Source organism: Eschrichtius robustus, chromosome 8 (assembly GCF_028021215.1).
Source record: "Eschrichtius robustus isolate mEscRob2 chromosome 8, mEscRob2.pri, whole genome shotgun sequence".
In the NCBI taxonomy this organism is placed as follows: Eukaryota; Metazoa; Chordata; class Mammalia; order Artiodactyla; family Eschrichtiidae; genus Eschrichtius; species Eschrichtius robustus.
In genome coordinates, this window is record NC_090831.1 from 19,175,080 (window position 1) to 19,197,137 (window position 22,058).

Genomic DNA, 22,058 nt, shown 5'->3' on the forward strand with positions numbered 1-22,058 from the left:
TAATAATGAGCTACTTTTAATATATAGCTACTGAGTTAACTGCTATGATCTTGCTCTTTACTTCTTAACTGAGGATGTTGGGACAAGAACTGGTAGAATGTGAAAGGTAATGGACTATGTATCAAAGATGTAGGGGAAAAAGTTTAAAAGAAAAGCAGAGCACCTGACATGGAGAGTCAGAATAACAAATTAGGTTAAATCTGGGGGCTAAGTAATAATGTCATGCAGACCACAGAAGAAATAAAACTAGAGAATGAATAAATAATCAGAGCTCTAGATGTCAAACTTGAAAGAGATGAGTATGGGCAGTAGGTACATGAAAATATATAGAGGCAATGTAAAACAAGAATAGAGGAAAAAAGATTAAGCCTTGTAGCATACTACAGGTTAAGCAGTAGAAAAGCAGAATAACAAAAAATAAATTCATAACAAATAGAGCAGTTGCTAAAAAGCAAATACCTTGAATAATCCAAAATACTTCAACTGGTCCTTCAAGAATTTGTAGATAGGTATAAGTCCTAAGGACTATTTCACTCTTTTCTAATAGATATAATTCTATATTATATATAGATCATTGTAATTAATCAAAACAAAAACACTTTAGATTATGCATTAAAATAAAAATATTATTGTAAAGCAATTATACTCCAATAAAGATGTCAAAAAAAAAAATTGTCCAATGGTATGTAATTTATCACGTAAGACAAAATCAGCAATGAGAAAGCTATTTTATATGATTGGTTAAAATATGAATTCAGATTTGCTAATAAGTAGCTAATTAAAAAATAACGAGGAAAACAAGTTATCAGAGAAGTTATTTTCTTAGTTTTTAAATTCACCTCCTGAATAAGCTCACTGAGGTGATTGCTTATGGTAATAGTATGTACCATAAGTTTATTTTTAAATTTGAGAAAGCATCACAATATATTTTTATTATTAAAATTAACTCAAAGCATTAATATTACAACTTCCCATAAAAATAACATCAAATTTCACACTCCACTTAAGACTAATTTTCCCCCTTTTTGGCAAAGGTAAATCAACTTTTTCATATATAACCTAACTGCATGTTTAATATCAATAACATCCCACTCCTAATCACCTAACTTAATAGATGGGAACAAGATTACAAATAATGCAAAGTAATTTCTATGTGGCTCAACAATGCATTTTTACACTCACATTCAAATATGGGCACTATTTCAAATAAAATGATGAAGCTATGCCTTAAGACCAGATCCAGGACATTCTGTAAACTATCAAACTTTCTTATCCTCTACAGTACATTGCTTAAATGTTCTCTGCTTCCCAGCCTATGCAGGGGATGGACTCAGTAACTTTCAGGTTGAAATCCTACTGTTCCCTCTCCATCCTCCCCAACTCCCTCCCACCAGGAAAAAAAAAAAAAAAAGAAAGAAAACAAAACCCCACTTTCTCTCCCAATCACACCTTCTCTAGGGGAGGAGGCCTTTCTTGGTGGTTGAACCAGGGTTGGGGGAGGGGAGACTGTGGTTCTGGTTCAAGGAGACTCCAGAGTGCTGCAAGGTTCAAGTCAAAAGGAGGTGAGAGAGTCAGGTCAAACAAACATCAATCAAAATGTATAATTCCCCCAAACTGGAAAATCACAGTTGACTATACAGCACAAATAATTCCAAAGGAAATACACAGGACTCAATTCTCCTCTCATTTCTGTCTTGTCTACTTTATGTAGTTGTATTACTACCGAATGAGTAAAAAGAGAGATGTGATTCTGTATGAATAAAGTTCAGAACTGATTGCCTATTACTCAATTAACAACGAGGATTTCTAAGAAAAACTCTAGGATAGCTTTTTTCCCATAGGGGCTTTTCCTAGGAGCAAAACACACTGCACTGACAGTAGCAAAAGTATCACTTAAAAAATGCATTTACCAATTCCTTCAAAAGTCACTTTATTTTTTCCAACATTAACAATCACAAAGGTTAGCAGCATTCAAGAAAAATAAGCAAATGGCATGAAACATTTTACCTGCATTTGTCACAACAGATCATGTATCCATCATCATGTGTAAAACCACATATGCACCTGGTTACATCAGTACCATAACTTCCATCCTCAGATGTGCTGATTGTAGTAGCACTGGAAGTTTCATCAAAATTAGGAGTGGTAAATATGCCTACTTCATTTTTGCTAATAACAACTGATGGAGGAGGGGAAGCCGGAGGTGTTGGAGGAGGACGAGCACCATAATTATGGTCCTGGAGAATTAATCACAAATACAGCACAATGTAATTTCAATAACAATACAAACTAAGCAACTTAAGTAAAATTCAATCCTTAATTTAAATATTCGAGAGAGATGAAATTGGCCCACTTCTTCCTTAATACCTTTAAAATAATGACTTGGTGAAACTAGATATAGAACCTTGGTCACCTTCACAATGCAAGATGTGAGAATAATGGTTAAAAAAAAAAAAAAACTCAGGAAACTGGAAGCTAAAGAATAACAAAAACAATTACAGAAGACATATTATCACTATAAAGTATACAATAGGGATTTTTAAAGTTTTGGCAACATTGAATAAGTTAGCTTAGACAAGCTTTCATTTTCTCAGCTATGAAATGGGGATGAAAATTATACCTATCTTATGAGGTTGTTTTTGAAGATTAAATTAGATAATATATGCAAAAATGCTTAGCACAGAGCCTGACATATAAGTGCTAAATAAATGGTAACTATATAATTACTATATAATTTAGAATCAACAGTAGATAGTACAATTCTATCTACAGTCTTTTTATAGAGAAGGTAAAGAATTATAATACTAAACTATTAATAGCATAAAAAAACCAAATAATAATAATATAAAAACTTTTAGGGAATTCCTCTTATAGAATTTTAATCCCTTGAATAAATATAATTAGATCAATGAAAAAACTAAACTACGAATTACATACCTAATTGTTTAGATAGTATAAAACAAGTCTGCTTTTTAAATGTTCAGTTTTAGGCACAATACCACACACATCAACTTTCAATCTCTAGATATAAAAAATATACATAGATTTATATACAGATATAAAACATACCCTTCCAGAGAAATGTTTGACACTTACCGCATAGGGCAGACCAATGTAACTGTGTGAATGATGCGAGCTGCTGGTATATAACTGGTGGGGATAACTGTTGGATTTCTCAACTACCACAGGGCTAGCTTCTACAGATTCTGGTCTGGAGGGAAAAAAGTTGCATCAAAGAGAATTCCATTGATTTTTTTCCTTTCAATCTATTTAAAATTATAAGCACTTATTTTATTGGCTATCAAATAAAATGTCTTTAAAATGTCTAAAACAAAGACACCCTGTGGATATGATATATCCTATATAGAGTCTGCGTCCTTAAAAAAAACTTTTAATTAAGTACAGTAAATGTCCCCCCTTCAAGTTCAGATATAGTTTCCCTATCATTAAAAAAAATTAGTAGAGATTAAACATTACTTAATATACTCAGTGGCACTGGGGACACTATGCACAGGATGGAGAAAAGTGGTAGAAATAATTTAAACAAGACTAAGGACATACTGAATCCATATGGACCCCAATTTGAATGTGAGGTATACATTTCAATGTCAAAGCTTCATGTATGTGTTAGTGTGTCAAGATATATAACAAAACCTTGGAAATATCAGAAAAGCTAAGGAACAGGAAACCTCACAATGAATCAAGGTTTGCTTATGAAAAAAATGTAACTAGCAGCCTATGGTAGTGTAAGATCAGCAGTTCTGGCCTGATAATGGCCAAATGATGATGACCTGACCAACCACTGATACAACTGAGAGTAACAACTCACCCGCTGTGGTTGACTTATAAATTCCCTGGCCTAGCATTTTACATCCATCACTTCCCCAAATTCTTCACTTATATCAATCCTCCTGAGCCCTAGCCTGATAATTCCTATTGATCAATGTGGTAGTGAACCTACTTCTGAGGGCACTTCACACTGAAATTAATTGCTCCCTTGCACACACACAACATGACTCATTTCTGTGCCTTTATTCTTACCAAAGCCACCCTTTGAGATGATTTTTTCATAACCCTTATGCTACCTCTTATTCAAAACCTTCCCTTAGAATTTAGTACTACTTGCACTCTTCATGGTTTAAGGCTTCTTAATGCAGTTACAATCTAATTGGTCAAATTTCTATTGTCAATTACTTCTTGATATACTGCCCCCCTTCACTCATCCCCTGCACAAAGTCTCAATTTTGCTCTAAGTGACTGCTGCTTGGGATCCAGTGTGCTAAAATCAGTAGAGAGAGGAGGCACAAACTGAGGTCAAGTGGTTCTGAAGGAGATTACAAAAGAGAAGTGTGCAAAATGTTCTGAATATTTGGAAAACCAGTACTCACCTATTATCTATGTTGTTATGTTAAAACTTTACTTGGTTAGGGCTTCCCTGGTGGCGCAGTGGTTGAGAGTCTGCCTGCCAATGCAGGGGACACGGGTTCGAGCACTGGTCTGGGAAGATCCCACATGCCGCGGAGCAGCTGGGCCCGTGAGCCACAATTACTGAGCCTGCGCGTCTGGAGCCTGTGCTCCACAACAGGAGAGGCCGCGATAGTGAGGGGCCCGCGCACCGCGATGAAGAGTGGCCCCCGCTTGCCACAACTAGAGAAAGCCCTCGCACAGAAACGAAAGACCCAACACAGCCATAAATAAATAAATAAACAAAAAAAAAATTAAAAAAAAATTTTACTTGCTTAATCTTTTAAAAACAAATGTGTTTCTTAATTCCAAACTTAATACATGCTCATTGTACAAACTTTAAAACAGAAGTACATAAGAAAGTGAAAGATCATGTCTTCATCCAAACCTGACACACCCATGTTAAGATGCCATGTATCCCCCTCTAAATTTGTCTATCCATAAATACATCTAACAGTCGTTTTTTTAAAAAAAATGAGAATGTACAATATGTATTCACAATTTGCTTTTTCAATCTTTCAGTGTCAACACATATCTACCTTTATTTTGGTAATAACTGATTATTTCATTATATGAATGTACCATAGTTTATTTAACAAATTCCCTTTTGGTAGATGTTTAAATTGTTTCTATTTTTCAGTGTTAAAGGTATCACTGAAATTGTACACCCTTCTATACACTGTTTTCTGCTTACATGGCAACATTTCTACAACATGGATTCCTGGAGGCAGAAATGCTGAACAAAAGGGTAAATGCACATAAAATCAATACATACTGCCAAACTACCTTTGATTACAATATTGATTCCTTTAAAATTCTTTTAAAAATACATAGAGAGAAGAAATGGGGTGGGGTTTTAGCAATTCCTGACCTGTTATTAAAGCAAGATGTAGGAACTGTGGCCATTATAGAAAGATTCAGTCTTAGGAATTTAGAGTGTGGCAAGAAGTTTGTATTTTGGAGTAGATAATGGTTGGCAATTAAAAAAATAAGACTTTCAGTGCAAATATAGATAAATTCAAGCATGTAAACAAGCCACAAATCCTTTGCATAACCTCATGATTCAAATTAAAGCTATACAGCACTATTCACAATAGCCAAGACACAGAAACAACCTAAATGTCCACCAACAGATGAACAGATAAATAAGATGTGGAACATATATACAATGGAATACTACTCAGCCATAAAAAAAAGAACGAAATAATGCCATTTGTAGCAACTTGGATGTAACTAGAGATTATCATGCTAAGTGAAGTAAGTCAGAAAGAGAAAGACAAATACCGTATGATATCACTTATATGTGGAATTTAAAATATGGCACAAATGAACATATCTACAAAACAGAAACAGACTCACAGACATAGAGAACAGACTTGTGGTTGCCAAGGGGGAGGGGGGAGGGAGAGGGATGGACTGAAAGTTTGGGGTTAGTAGATGAAAACTATTACATTTAGAATGGATAAACAACATGGTCCTACTGCATAGGACAGGAAACTATATCTAATCTCCTAGGATAAACCATAATGGAAAAGAATATAAAAAAGAATGTATATATGTGTACAACTGAGTCACTTTGCTGTACAGCAGAAATTAGCACCACACTGTAAATCAACTATACTTTAATAATAAAAAATAAAAAATTAAAGTTGTAAATACTAACAAGTTGGCAACGCAAGAAGGCAGAAATACGTCATCAAGATCCTCATTTCTAATGCTGCTACTTAATAAAAGTAATTTTAAGAAGAAGGTAACAATTGTTAAAAAAAAAAAAAAAAAGGGTTGACATATTTTAAGGATTTTTCCAAACTGTAAGATAGTATTAAAAAGAAAGACAAAAAAAAGACAAAAAAAAAAAAACAAAAAAAAAGGACACGACATCCTTAGAAATGTTCCCTAAGAAGTCCCATGGTGCTAAACATCCTCAAAACACACAGTGAATCTGAAAACAACTTTGTGACAAATATCAAAAGTCAAACATCCTTTAGATCCAGTAACCCCATTTTTGGAAATTTATCCTAAGAAAGTAATTCCCACTAAATAACGACCTGCAGAATTGAGATGTTCTTTGTAATACTATTCATAAAACTAGATATAAGAGTAGAAATCATTTAAATGTCCAATCAATAGATAATGATTAAATCTGAGCAACCTACCATATTTACATATAGACAATAGCACAGCAAGAACTCATGGTAACAAAAATCACTATATTATGGTTACAGGAGTTTTCCTCAAAATCTCCTGTAATGTTACCATAAAGCTTTAGTAAATTTTAAACTGCAGGGCTAAAGAGATAACACGCAATAGTAAGTTTTTGTGTAAATAGTTGCTTCAGGGCTCTGTTTAGCCAATTTATATTGTCACATAAATGCCGAGTTAATACACAGGTATAACATTTACCATCGAGAAACTACATTAGTATAATATTTTTATAAATAATTACGTATCAAAACATTAACCATGGTGGTGTTCATCCTGCAGACAAATAAGATTTCACTTACATAACTGTGATGTCACTTTTCAGAGAGAGTGTGATTATTTGTATTCATTCATATATTGTTTTGTATGTGTTCTTAAATCACTGAAACATTGATCATTGTCAAAAAGATGATCTTTATCCATGTGAAACTTCCTAAAGGATAATCATTCTCTAGTTTGGGAATTCAAAATGTTTAAAAAAAAAAAAACAGGTAAAGTATTCCTAATGTATAAGCAATAAGATATGGTCAAATGATCAATATGACCTGAATTATAGTTTTCAAAACTTTGAATTCTGTTTCCCATAGGTAGAGAAACTCAAATGCAGAAAAAGATATTATAATAAGCAACTGGCTCTAAAACTGAAATAAGAAGTATGCTCTCTTATTAACTAAGTCAATACTGACTGCTTCTTTTAGAAGTTCTCTAAAAGCTAATAAATGCAGAAGGAATGATCAAATTAGAAAAATTACCAATCTGCTACCTTCGAGAGATAATGGATTTTGGCAACAGATAACCATGGATGCTAAAACCTTGAAAGTTTAAAGATGATGGACAGATAAGGCTGACAACACCTGAACTTCTTGATCATTCTTAACATCACTGGAAGTTAGACAACTAAGTTTTTATGTGCTTCTTCTAATATTATGCAATAGAAAATATAAAGTCCCACATAAAAAGTCTCATGCTGAAAAAGAAATATGAAAGAAGAGAGAGGGAAGAAAAAAAAAATCTGAAGCTAATCACATCTCTTTATCTAAATATCAGTTTATCAGAAATATGGGGAAAGTGGAATATTACATGATGCCAAAAGGAAGAAAAGAGCCAAATACAGAATACTGAAACTTCTGTAGGCCAAATGATCCAGTTTCTTATACAGTATGAGGAAAAACACAATTTAAAGGGTTGTTCCAGATAAAAAAATGATTCAAGAGACATTTCAATCAAATACAATGTGTGGATCTTGTCTGGAGCCAATTTGAACACGCCAATTACAGAAAGACAGTTTTGAGACAAGTGAAAGAAATCTGAAGATGAACTTGGTATTTTATATTAAGGAAGTATTAATTTTGCTATATGAGATAATAGTATTGTGGTTTTAAAAAAAAGTCCTTCTGTGTTAGTGATACATACTGAAGTATACATAGTTAAACTGATGTGGGGATATGCTTTAAAAATCTTCAAAACTGGGCTTCCCTGGTGGCGCAGTGGTTGAGAGTCTGCCTGCTAGTGCAGGGGACACGGGTTCGAGCCCTGGTCTGGGAGGATCCCACATGCCGCGGAGCAGCTGGGCCCGTGAGCCACAACTACTGAGCCTGCGCGTCTGGAGCCTGTGCTCCGCAGCAAGAGAGGCCTCGATAGTGAAGAGGCCCGCGCACCGCGATGATGAGTGGCCCCCGCTTGCCACAACTAGAGAAAGACCTCGCACAGAAACGAAGACCCAACACAGCCAAAAATAAATATAAAAATAAATAAGTAAATAAGACCCGGTGCAACCAAATAAATAAATAAATATTAAAAAAAAAAAAATCTTCAAAACTATGGGATACATGAAACAAGACTGGCAAAACTTTGAATACTGCTGAAGCTGAGTAATGGCCACCTGAGGTTATTATACTATTCTCCCTACTACTGTACATATTTTTGTATTTCCCTACTAAAAAGGTTTTTCTTTTTTTTTTGAAGTTCCCCAAGCCTTTTATCTTACATATACTGTCCTACATAAAATAGGTAACTATAAGAATGGTATACTTCCTCCCAACTCAGGAAGACGTCCTCGCCATCTATTTCTAAGCCTCTATCTGGGGAATCTCTCTTAACCCTTACTTCTTAATTTCAACACAGTCCTCAAGACTCACTTCAGGTACTCCTTAAGGAGCACTTTTGTGACTGCTTCAACTCGTAATTTTATAAATCCTACAGATTCCTGTAGCACTTATTTGCTGTACTGTTAATTTATTACTTTTCATGTAATATTTTCATATGCTGTCAACCATCTTCCCATATGCATTTATTATTTTCTCTCCCAAACTCCATCAAAATTAACAAGTTTTATCCAGTAGGAGGAACATGGAATTGGGACTTACACGTCTAATGCTGGCCATTAAATGGGTACAGGTACAGTATGCACCTTCCTGAACCTGAGTTTTTTATTTGTAAAGTGGGGATAAAATTACCTGCTTCACCCTGTCCCCAGAAATATGGATGAAACTCAAATGACACAGAGGATGTGAAAATGTATTTTTCTCAACTGTAATGTATTATAAATATGTAACATACTCATGTATTCAGAAATGCCTCTCAATCTAACTATGAATATTCAGTCTGAAGTTGCTTTTAAATTATTTTAAAACCTTAATTCCACAATAATTCAATTCCAGTAAAGTTCTAAGTGTAAGTTTAACTAGACCTAGTTTAAATAAATCACTAAATTTGCAAGGTATCAAAGCCTTACTGATATTTAAATCACTTAGTAAATATTTATTGAGCTCTAAATATGTGCTAAAGTCCTTATAAAGTTTATTTTTATTTATTTAATAAATTTATTTATTTTATTTTTATTTTTGGCTGTGTTGGGTCTTTGCTGCTGCTCGCAGGCTTTCTCTACTTGCCGCGAGCGGGGGCTACTCTTCGTCACGGTGCGCGGGCTTCTCTTGTTGCGGAGCACGGGCTCTAGGCGCGCAGGCTTCAGTAGTTGCAGCACGCGGGCTCTGTAGTTGTGGCTCGCGGGCTCTAGAGCACAGGCTCAGTAGTTGTGGCGCACAGGCTTACCTGCTCCGCAGAATGTGGGATCTTCCCGGACCAGGGATCGAACACAGGTCCCTTCATTGGCAGGCGGATTCTTAATCACTGCGCCACCAGGGAAGCCCCATAAAGTTTATTTTTAAAGTACAGTCCCATAACTCCCTAAATTAGATTGAAATAAGTGCCTTTGCTATCCTTTTGTAAAGCAGATTTTTAATACATATTTTCTTAGAGTTGAGTCCATATACACCACAGTTTTTTACATAGCAAAAGACTAAACTTTATACCAAGAAATGTAATTAGTAATCATGAACATGTAATATTGATATAATAAAGTTTTAAAATTCTAGGTTGGTGATTCAGAACATTAACCAGCAAAATGTTTTATTGCTACACTGTGTGTGTGTGTGTGTGTATATATATATATATATATATATACACACACACACACACACACATATACACATACGTATTACTAATCTAACATGAACACACAAAGCAATATACATACATCACTTTTCCATACTTACTTTCCTTATCTCTTTTAATGACATTATACGCTCCAGGAGGCAAGGACCAATTACTATAGTAAAGGTTATTTACCACAAACAAAATAGGAAATAGAAAATGGTGTAACAACAGAATGAGATTAATGTTCTAGTTTTAATTCCAATCACTGCTTAAAACATTCCTAATTTCAACACAAAAGCTAATAAGCAAGGAATCACTATCACTGGCAGCAGAGATTTTTTAAATGTTTAGACTGTTTTAAAATGAATATTTCTAAACTTTTTGGTTTAAAAGGTTTTTAAAAGAGCTATATAGAGGTATGTTAAGCCTTAAGCATGTCAATGAAAAATGAAGCTAATTTTCGTGGAATACTTAATATACATATGTAAGGTTTATGTAGATTAACACAATCTGATATAATATATTAGATACATTTTTCACACAATCTAATATCCAACATGTTGGGACTTCCCTGGCAATCCAGTGGTTAAGACTCCGTGCTTCCAACGCAGGGAGTGCAGGTTCAATTCCTGGTCAAGGAACTAAGATACCATATGCCACAGGGCGCGGCCATAAAAAAAAAAAAAGAAAAGAAAAGAATATCCAACATGTTAAACCAAGGAGCAGTATGTGAGCTCCTTAAAGAGAAGTGACTATTTTATTCAAAAACTTTGTATGGGAATACTTTATTTTATTCCTCTCTTTAAAACTCTTAAAGGCACCCCCTAGTTTTTATGTTTTATGTTAAGTGACTAAGAACCTATCCATACAGATAGGTTCACTCCTACCTCCACTGAACTCTCATGTTTCTCAATACACAGGTCTCAAACTTATGAACAATCTTCATAACGTGCCCCTTAAGCCCTGGTGATCATTTATGTTTCCTCAGATCCATTTATTTCTTCAATAATATGTGGCAGACAGAAAGGCAGGGTACGACAGCCATGAGTATAATATACCCTGTACAAAGAGATGATAATCTCATGATGATCATCACTTTGCTGGACTCTCTTGACATAGTTTACTATACAAAGTCAAGAAATGATCTTATCTTAGTATTGATATTTCTGTCCCTGCTTACAGTGAAGCATCTGCCATTTTCTGCTGACTCACAGTCTTCTCAAATCTTTATCTTATCACCATTAACATAAGCTTTCAGTACATGAAAGAATGAATCTGGAGATGCATTATACAGTCCCTATTCCAAAGAAGTCATATAGACATTAAAACAGAGCAACCCTAATAATGCTGGAGGAGGACACCACAGTTTAGGCCACTCCATCCAGAAAGTTTATTCCTATACTTTGTTTCCATCTATGATAAATAGATGATAAATCTATTGATCTATAGATCTATAGAATTACAGATCTACTGATCTATAAATCTATGATAAATCCCACTTATAGAATTTTTCTGGGTTTCTCTTGTGTGTATTTACCTTACAATCAAAGGAGCACACAAACTGTAATTCAACAAATAGTTCTATGATGATGTTCAACACGTAAAGTAACTTGTTAGATTCTAGACAGGATAGAAAGATATATAAAACCTACTCACACTCCTCTCCTCAGAGTTTCCGATCGTGGAAGGAATGGCAGGGTTAGCAAAAAGAGACAGGTATACAAAAACCCCCATACAAGGCAAAAATAGGGTAATGCCCTAAGAAAGGTATGGGTAAATGCTTAAAAAAAACTCTTTCCTCTTACGCATGAGACCTTGATCTTTCATCAACTTTCTGCCTCTGTTCCCCTGCAAACCTGATAGCTAATTTGCTATATTGCTAGGTACATTGATAAAAATGATCCTTGGTTGGTAAATTAATTGTATCTGGACTGGGAAAATTATAAATACTTGATGAGGATGCCACAGATGTGAACTTCCCCAAGATGCAGTGACTCCTGGAAGTTCTGCCTATGCTTGTTACAAGAAATATTGGCTTCTGAGGTGCATGGGGCTTCTAAATTAGGGAACACCTTCACATCTGCCCAATGTGGATCTTAACTCCTTGTCCCTGACCAGTCACCTGAGAACCCAAGAAAATAACTCCTGGATGGCTGACTGTACTCTTTCATAGACTCACACAGAGAGGAACACTTGATGCTAACCTCTGATAAGCTATGGCTCCTATCCTATTTACCATGTAGACTAATGCCAAGTATGGCGTACTATAGTCTTTTAAGTCTGAATGTTTAGTTGAACCTAAAAAGACCTCCTTGTAGGAGTTGCAAAAGGTCAACGTTCTAGGCTCCAGATTCTGCAGGGTTCAAGAGAAGGACATGTCTACCTGAGTAACAGGAAAGATAAGGAGTGACATCATGAGGTTTCATTAGATGTGAGAATGCTTCTGAGAGATATGCAGGAATTTCAACATTTGAATGTTAAACGAGGTAGATCTTCTATTGAAAAAATTTAATTTTAAAAAAAGCAGTAATGATGGAGAAAGACGATATCTCATGCATATGCAAAAGGTAGGAAAAATGGCCTGTAGACTCTTTAAGGAGTATGGAGAGGTCAGTTAGACTTCAAGACAGTGTTTATTTATTTAGCTGAAATTTTATTTTCTCAAAATTAAATACACAAATCCCCATAATAGAAGGAGGGGGATTTTTCTCTGTAGATTTGGATTTAGAAAAAGATTACATTAAACTAGATCTTTAAGTGATCTGTGTACCAACACCATCGAACACAAATTCAAGCCCTTGCACTGAAATCTCATGGCAATATTTGGTATTAAGTGGTAGTCAACCAGAATGATTCTAAACATACTCTTTTTTCCTAGCTCAAAATTAATATAGCAAAAATAAATAAATAAAAAATAAAAATTAATATAGCAAAATTTTAAAATTTCAGAGAGCTCACAGAGCTCCCTAGGGATTACAACCACAGACCTCAGTTTGAATAGCACTGATTAAACAAATACTGAGGGCCTAATGTTTGCCAGGGACTATGAGAGTTATAAAGATAAGACATTGTCTCTGCCTTCAAGGAACTTATGATAATACAGTTTTCACTCACTCAATAAACATCTGAGCACACACTAAGTAGAAGAGACTGAGATGCTGGAAATCAAAAAATAAAGAAGTAACAGCGGCCCTTCTCAAGAAACTGATGTATGGGGAAGACAAACAAGTACATCTATGATTACAATAGTGCCAAAAGAGGCACACACAGGGGCCATTCATAATAATTCATAATAGTTTAAGTAAGTTTTAAAGAATAAGTTAACAAGCCCAAGAAATAGAGGTGGAAGAGATGGAGAAGATGTTCCAGACAGAAGGCACACATGGAATCAGAGATATCAACAGCAAGAAGTGTTTAAGCACGTTTCTCTAAGCATGATCAACAGACCACCAGCATCACACTCATCAGTAGTGCATGTTACAATTTCTTACAACTCTACTTAACCAAATGAATCAAAAATTTTAAAGGTCAGGCTCACAAATCTATATTGTAATAAGCACCTCAATCTACATTCACTGTAGTTTTGGAAGCACAGATTAAAAAGAACTGCTAAAATTCAGAGCAGAAAGAGTTAAAGGTATAGAGAAGGGGCCAGAGATGAGGGCAGGTAAGTCAGGCAAGGAACAGTTCAAGAAGTACCTTGGGTATCCAGCTAAGGAATATGATCTTTATCCTGAAAAACTATACAGAGCCACTAATGGTTTGTTTCTCCCACAGGAAAGATCAGAGCAGCAGCGTGGCAAAATAAAGCTGAGGGCTTCAAATGTGAGGTTGAGCAATCTGTGAATAATTCTCCCAGATTCAGTAGGTTTAGAAGCTCTGAACCTGATGAGAACATGTAAAAAGTGCTACCTCTCCAAGAGTGTTACCTCTCCAAGGTAACTGATAAGTTACCTTTGCTCAGTTCTTTGCTTCACTGAAAAACATGTAGTACCCTGTCTAGTTTCAAAGTGATCCTCATGAGTGTAGGGTGCCCAGGGTCCAAACTGGTAACCTTTTTATTGAAGAAAGGGATATGAAACTATGCAACTTGCTATTATAACTAATAATTCTGCAATTTTATTCTTGAATTCCTTCAATACTAAGTACAGGACCAACCCACCTTGATGATTTACCTACATTAATTTTTTGTTAGGTACAGAACACGGCACATTAACCACTGTTAGATTCATTTGAAACTTAGCTACTTTCAATGACAATGTGGAAATAAATGACTTTAAAATATGTTATTACTGAAAGAAGACTTAACTCTTGATAATCCCTGGATCTATCAATTACACCACCAACAAGAAGTTTCCATTAATTCTCTAGCAGGCTTCCTTCTTATAATGTGTTTTAAAACCTTACTAAACTTGGTGTCATTTGCCAAATACGCATCAAATTATCTTTTCATCCACTTAATTTCTAGTTGTTACATGTCATGGCAAACTTCTTTGAGTCGACTTTTCCATTTAAGACAGCTCTGAATTCTGAAAGAAACTTTTCACTTGGCTGTTTAGCCACACAAAGCTTGAGTCAGCTTCAAGGGCCTGTTTTTGATCTATAGCACATTACTAACGAGCTTCCAAAACGAGACCTTTACATAGACTCTAAAGTTGAGAAAATACAATTATATTTTAAACTCCTCCTCTTAACCATATGATCTGGGAATTTAAGCCTTCCTCGGTTAAAGACAATATGATTAAAAATTTCCTAGTTAAAATACCATCGCTGGTTAAAAATCTTATACTGGAGAACTTTATATCCTTCCTACTTCTATTGATACATTCTGTCCTAATATTTTCTATCATGGTGAGTACTCAGTCACTCAAATAATGTAGTAAATTTCAATTTCCCTCTTGTCACTATTTTAATTCTGCTAGTTTCCTAATGCCTTTTAGTATTTTCCACCTTCCTGAAATAGGCACTAACCAGAACTGTTACTTTAAAGAACTACAGCATTCAACTCATTGAAATCACACTAGCTGTCTAAGACTTTTTTTTTTTTTTTTTTTTAACATATAAGGGACATTTTGTTCAGTTCTATAGTCCTGTATATCTATCTACCACGAAGAGGCTGTAAAAAAACTTGTAGCTTTAGTTCTACCTCTCCTAAACAAATGAAATAGAATTAGCTAAGATATGAGCATTCAACAATCATTTGTGTATAATAAGCTTTGGGGTTAACCAAGAGACCTTCAAGCCATATGATTCATGACTTACTACTGTCTGCTTCCAAACTTTTTCATCCTCCCAGACGCTTTGTACCCATTAAACCTCTTACCTCCTCCAGGCCCAAGCACCTGGTAACCTCTATTTTACTGTCTGTCTCTATTTGCCCATTCTAGACACTTTATATAAATGGAATTATATTTATCCTTTTGTGTCTGGCTTACTTAATGTTTTCAGGGTTCATCCATTTGTAGCATGTTTCAGAATTCTGTTCCTTTTATGGCTGAATAATATTCCACTGTATAGATGTACCACATTTTGTTTATCCATTCATCTGTTGATGGACACTTGGGATGCTTCCACCTTTTGGCTATTATGAGTAATGCTGTTATGAATATTGGTATTCAAGTACCTGTTTTGAGCCCTTGATTTCAGTTCTTTTGGGTATATACTTAGGAGTAGAATTCCTGGGTCATAAGGTAATTCTATGTTTAACGTTTTGAGAAACCACCAAACTGTTTTCCATCTGGTTTTCTTTCCATGCCTTAATCTCCTTTTTAAATGTTTCTTCTCCTGTTTCTTAAATATTTTTGTTTTCTAGGTGTCTGTACTTTGTAAACTGTACTGGAGGTTTAATCCACTAGTACTGTAGCTTTCACCATTTCCTAAGTGTTCATGACTTCCAAATCAGCCTTAACCTAATTCTATCTCATTAGCTCCACCCAAATAGCCCTCCACATTACTAGACCTCTTAATTTAGATGTGTCATGACTATAAAGTACATGTTTGTTGTAGAAAATCCTTTCTCACGTCCCAGATTTTGGAATTTAAAATTAAATTTAGAGCTGGGGCCAGCAAACCTTTTCTGTAAAGGACCAGAGAGTAAATATATTTTAAGGCTTGGAACAACATGGTTTCTGTTGCAACTACTCAGCTCTATTGTACCTGGAAAGCCAGAAAACATATGTAAATAATTGGGCATAACTTTTTTTTAATAAATTTATTTATTTTTTATTTATTTTTGCCTGCGATGGGTCTTTGTTGCGTGCGGGCTTTCTCTAGTTGCAGTGAGCGGGGGCTCCTCTTTGTTGCGGTGTGCGGGCTTCTCATAGCAGTGGCTTCTCTTGTTGCACAGCACAGGCTCTAGGCATGCGGGCTTCAGTAGTTGTGGTGAGTGGGCTCAGTAGATGTGGCCTGTGGGCTCTAGAGCGCAGGCTAAGTAGTTGTGGCACATGGGCTTAGTTGCTCCACAGCATATGGGATCTTCCCAGACCAGGGCTCGAACTCGTGTCCCCTGCATTGGCAGGCGGATTCTTAACCACTGCGCCACCAGGGAAGTCCATGACTGAGTTTTGTTTTGTTTGGTTTTTTAAAATTAATTAATTTATTTATTTATGCGGATTCTTAACCACTGCGCCACCAGGGAAGTCCATGACTGAGTTTTGTTTTGTTTGGTTTTTTAAAATTAATTAATTTATTTATTTATGCAGATTCTTAACCACTGCGCCACCAGGGAAGTCCATGACTGAGTTTTGTTTGTTTGTTTATTTATGACTGCATTGGGTCTTTGTCGCTGCACGCAGGCTTCTCATTGCGGTGGCTTCTCTTGTGGCGGAGCACAGCCTCCAGGCACGCAGGCTTCAGTAGTTGTGGCTCGCTGGCTTCAGTAGTTGTGGTTCGCGGGCTCTAGAGCGCAGGCTCAGTAGTTGTGGTGCACGGGCTTAGCTGCTCTGCGGCATGTGGGATCTTCCCGGACGAGGGATCGAACCCGTGTCCCCTGCATTGGCAGGCGGATTCTTAACCACTGAGCCACCAGGGAAGCCCCATGACTGAGTTTTAATAAAACTTAATTCACAAAAGTCAGGCAGCAGGCTGGATTTGGCTCAGGGATCCTAGTTTGCCAACTGCTTGTTTACAGAGCGCAAATTCTGGGAAAGAATTGACTGTAATAAAGAGTACCCTTTTTCTCTAATTTCAATGGCTTAAGCAAGTACTACTAGTTCAGTGGTATAACTTTCTTTGAAAATGTAACAAGAACTCAATAGGAATTTCTTATTAATTTATTAGTAAATATTTACTGAGGGTTTATTATATACCAGCTACTGTTTTAGGTACTGGGAGCACAACTCCATTATCTAAAATCTTGTATTTATATTCAAATTCTGTTTTTCTCTTGTAAAATGGAAAAATGTTTTTTATTTTATTAATGTTTTATTAATGTTTTTCTTACAGTCCTATTCTTCCACTTGCCCTCTGGTTCTCATCCCTTCTTGCCTTTTCAAGATCTTTACACTTTACTCTTGCCTGCAGTTATTATCCCATGTCTCCTGTATCTTCAGTCTCCCTCTATGTTAGATCATTCCTGTCTTATTTATTATTCCATTTAAAACGCCTGCCCCCTTTTATTTATCATTCTATTTCTCTGTTCCTCTTCAGAGAAAACTACTTGAAAGAGTTGTTTGTGCTCAACACCAGGCTGCACAACAGCACTTTATCCATGTTGTCAAACCAATTGGTAATCGTAATTTATATATACTTTTCAGCATTTGCTGTAAATAACCATTCCCTTCTCCTAAAAAGATTTAACTCTGCCGGCTTTCTGGGTACCACACTTAACTGGCCACTCTTTCTCAGTTTTTGCTTGATCTTCTGCCCACAGATGTTTTCTTTTTTCCCCAGGCTCATCTTTTTCTTTAAACAACTCTATCTCCATCCAGTTGCTTAATCCAAAACCCTAACGTGTCATTCTTGATTGCTCCTTTGCCCTCACCCTCTACACTAATTCTATGGTCGATCCTGTGTCTCCTTCCAATATACATTTAGAATCAGTACACTTCTCTCCATTTCTACCATTTTCCTAGTCCAAGCCCTTGTCATCTCTTGCCTGGACACTGTGGTAACACTGTGAATGTACTTCATGTACTTTATGCCACCAAACTGTAAACTTAAAAATGGTTAAAATGGTAAGTTTTATGTTATGTATATTTTACTACAGTTTAAGAAAAAGAAAGAAAGAAAGGAAACCACAAAAGGATAGTTTCACTAAAGCCAAAGGTACAGAGAATCAATAGCATCAAATCCTGCTGAGAGAGCAAGCAACATGAGGCCCGAAAACCATGCATTAGCTTCAGTATGCCAGTAGCATGGTCAAAGTAAAAGCCGATTTGTATGGAGCAAGTGGAAGAATTAATAAAAGGGTGAATGATGCAAAGATTCAAGCATCTGAATGGGCCTACAATTTAGACAGTGCACAAGGAATTACAGGAATGAGAGGCACAGATGATAGTGACAAAAGGTCAAGACTTAATCTGAATTAGCCACTCTCAGAACCTACCTCTGACCCCGTGAGGTGATACTGGGGTCTTGGAAAAGGTAAAAGGCTGTTGCTAAGACTTGGTTAGTAGAGCAGATAGAACAAAGATACAGTAGGGCTCGTCTGCATATGGCCCCAAGGGAGTGTCAGGATATGGTTTCTTTCCCTCAGATTGGAAGTAGTTTTGTTCTGGCCTAGAATTAGTGGTAGCAGATCTGCTCCTGCTGAGTCTAGACAGGCATAATGTGGAGGGCAGTTCCTGGACCCCCAGACAATGCTGTCATGAAGCTAGGGGTTGAGGATCAGCTGCTGAGTCCTGCTTGGTGTGGCACAGAGTGCAGTAGGACAGGTACTGTTCAGGGAAACAGAGTATCTGCTGCTCTAAAGTGATGTTCAGGCACTGTTCTAGAAGGTATTTTAAACATCACATTGTCCAACCTCCAGTTTTACAGACCGGGAGATGACTGATCTAAGTGCCACAAACTCTAGATCCAAGCCCTAATTTATTATTAAGTCACTGTGTATCCATGGGACATGCCACATAATCACGCTGGGTCTCAGTTTCCACATTTATAAAATGAAGTCTTAATTCTACGTCACATGGCATTATAATAGCAAAGAAATTACCAAAGCCCATATCTCTTATGTTGGTCTAGTACTTCTCCCACCAAACTGCATTATCCCCACTATTCCTGTGAAATTTACCAGAGTGCTATTTCTGCCTATGGATTAATGACCTAATGAGGTAAACAGCTTTACCTCATTTCTGTATTACAACATAGTACTATGTGTCATTTTATTAGAGTTACACAAAGCCTGCTTTCTGGTAATTCTGAATCTATGTCACTTTAATTGTCAGTACTTCACAAACTTTACAAATATGGAGAACAATTTTGGTCATTAAAGTTGAAATTATTTATGTAATGTTTTCATTCATAAAAATGAAAATAGGCTATTTTCAAATATGTTACAGTTCTAGATTATTGTTGAAAACTCAGAAAGCAGACCAACTACCATTTTGTTTACAGTAATCTAACTGATGTTGCCACATTTCCCTGGAACCACTTTACAAATTTAAAACCTTGTTTATATCAAAATACCCTTATTCTTTAAAAAGCCATCAAAAATCATCATTCATTATACATTTGAGTGCAGACGTTTAAGTAGTCAGGTGAACTGAAGATCTAAAAAGAGAGAAAAGCCAATCATTAAATTAAGAGAGGCATTTACAGAAAAGGAACAGGTTAGAATGATTGATCAAAATGAGCTCTGATTCCTCCTGAAATTGGACTTTTATGACTTCCTTCTTCCTCATCAAAAATTTAATTTCTTCCCTGTATAAACCTACAAAATATAGTTGGATTTTAATGAGAAGCTTATACCACTGTTTTAGGTGAAACCTCTAATTTTCCTTTTAACGTTAAAGCATTCAACAACAGACACTTGGGTATCAGTAACTGCACACGGATAGACTGGCTCCCTAATTGTCATAGTAATGAACGTGAAAGATCTCCATGAGTTCTCAGTACGCTCCTTCAGATCTGGGATCAAAACATGTCTATCATTCTTGCTATAACCTGTTACTTTTTAAAGATATATTAAAATTACACAAACTACAACAGTATACAAGAAATTTTTTTAAATGGAGAGGTTTGGTGTGACAATTGTCCTCAGTTTATCACATGTGGCATTTTACTTCATTTAACTCATCCGTTAAGAAAACTTAGCTCTTTGGATCTATGTGGCAAAATGCATCTGGAGCCAAGCAGCCTTGGGTTTAACTCTCTTATTTTTTATTAACCATGGCCTTTTTCATTAACTATGGCCTTAGTTAATTAAGTCTGTTAATCTCCTTGAGCTGCATTTCTTTTGCAAAATGGGAATAATACCTGCCCAACTTTTTGCTGGGGTTATGAAGAGGTATTACACACTATGTTACAGACAACTCTATGAATGCAGTGAGCTCTGTAATCGGTATCACAAGTGGGAAAAAAAATTAGAGAAAAAATGTGTTTATTATTAAGTATAAAGCAAATGAGAAATTCAATGTCATTCTAAGAATCGTTCTAAACAATGCTAAGACAGTACTTTAAAATAGGCTTTTGAATATTAAAACAAAATCACATTTAAATGAAAGCACTTCCAAATTAGGATAAGCAACTCAACACTTTAAGAGCAGAGGAAAGTATTAGTTTCTTGATAGTAGATTAAGTGTAAAGAAATCATAAGCAGAAATGTTAAGTACTAGTGGAACATGAACAAGTAAAAAGCTATTGAAAACATTTCATTATACACAAAACATTTTAGTATCTTCAATTACAGAAATTCAGACTAAAAGCAACCAAACACTTCAACAAATTAATCAATTCTGTCAGCAGGTGGCTCTAGTGACACTGAAATAATATCAAATACTATAAACAAAATATAGATAGTAAAAATGTACTGAACCTCAGAAATTTGGAGTCAAAAAGAGTCACATTAATACTTCAATCCAAGCCCTGTTTTTCAAATGAAGATACAAAAGCCTACCATAATTATGTGGCTTAAGTCTATCATAATTAAGTATGTTAGTGGCAGAACAAAACTGAAAACCCAGATATCTCTTTTTAGTACTTTCAAGTCAACAAAGAGGCATTTACTGTATTGCCAGGCGTAGTACTAAAAGCCCTCCTCCAAAATAATTCACCTATAACTTAGATATGTCACATTTACTAATTTGTCTACCTCATCCAAAAATACACATAATTATATAAAAGCTCATTATAAAGACTTCTAAAGGAATATTTGGTAGTAATAATAATGTTAAAAGGAGTACAATGTTACCAATTATGTTCCCAGTCTCTGAAAGGAAAAAGTAATTTGGCTCTTCTTTTTTAAAAAGGCTAGGAAAGAATAAATTTAACACTCCCCATTTATACCTCTTTCCACTTCCCAGCTCCAGAAGGGTTTCTCATCTTTGCTTCTTTAACCAATTTAGTAATTCAGATGGAATGTCCGATGTAAAATAGGTAAGAAGCAACAGAATAGGTCAATTTCTACCAATTAGGATAAAAAAACACACAATTCTAATAAATGGCTGTACTCTGGCTCACTTTCCTATCTATCTAGTGGTAATGGAGTCTAGGTTTTCTTTCATATTTCTTATCTTTGAGCAGAGACCTGATGAGAATACCTTTGTTACATGCAATCATATATTATACTGAATTTACTACTCCTAAAACTAAAGCTATTACTTACATGAACCATATATCAAAATAAATCAGCTGTTATATAGATCATTTTTTGTAACAGTATTAGAAAAGGAGCTATAATAAAGCCTAAAATCAACACATCAATAAGTTCTGCCTCTGCCACTTAACTGCTCTGTGACTTCAGTTTCCTCACCTATAATTTGAAAATAATATCTACACCTCATACTTACATCTTTATCTTT

At 35.5% G+C, this 22,058-nt stretch overlaps 1 protein-coding gene across 4 annotated transcripts in view; it reads right to left on the bottom strand.

Moving 5' to 3' along the window:
* The window catches only part of KMT2E (lysine methyltransferase 2E (inactive)), a 98,367-nt gene that overhangs the window by 48,116 nt on the left and 28,193 nt on the right, over positions 1–22,058 (bottom strand). For 3 of the 4 annotated variants that reach the window (XM_068550416.1, XM_068550417.1, XM_068550415.1), the window contains 2 exons: positions 3,097–3,211; positions 2,008–2,237 (listed from right to left, as the gene is read on the bottom strand). In XM_068550416.1, coding sequence (XP_068406517.1) covers positions 2,008–2,237; positions 3,097–3,211 — 345 coding nt within the window. Of the gene's footprint in view, positions 1–1,449; positions 1,539–2,007; positions 2,238–3,096; positions 3,212–22,058 lie in introns of those variants that run through there. The other variant, XM_068550418.1, reaches the window with a different exon arrangement.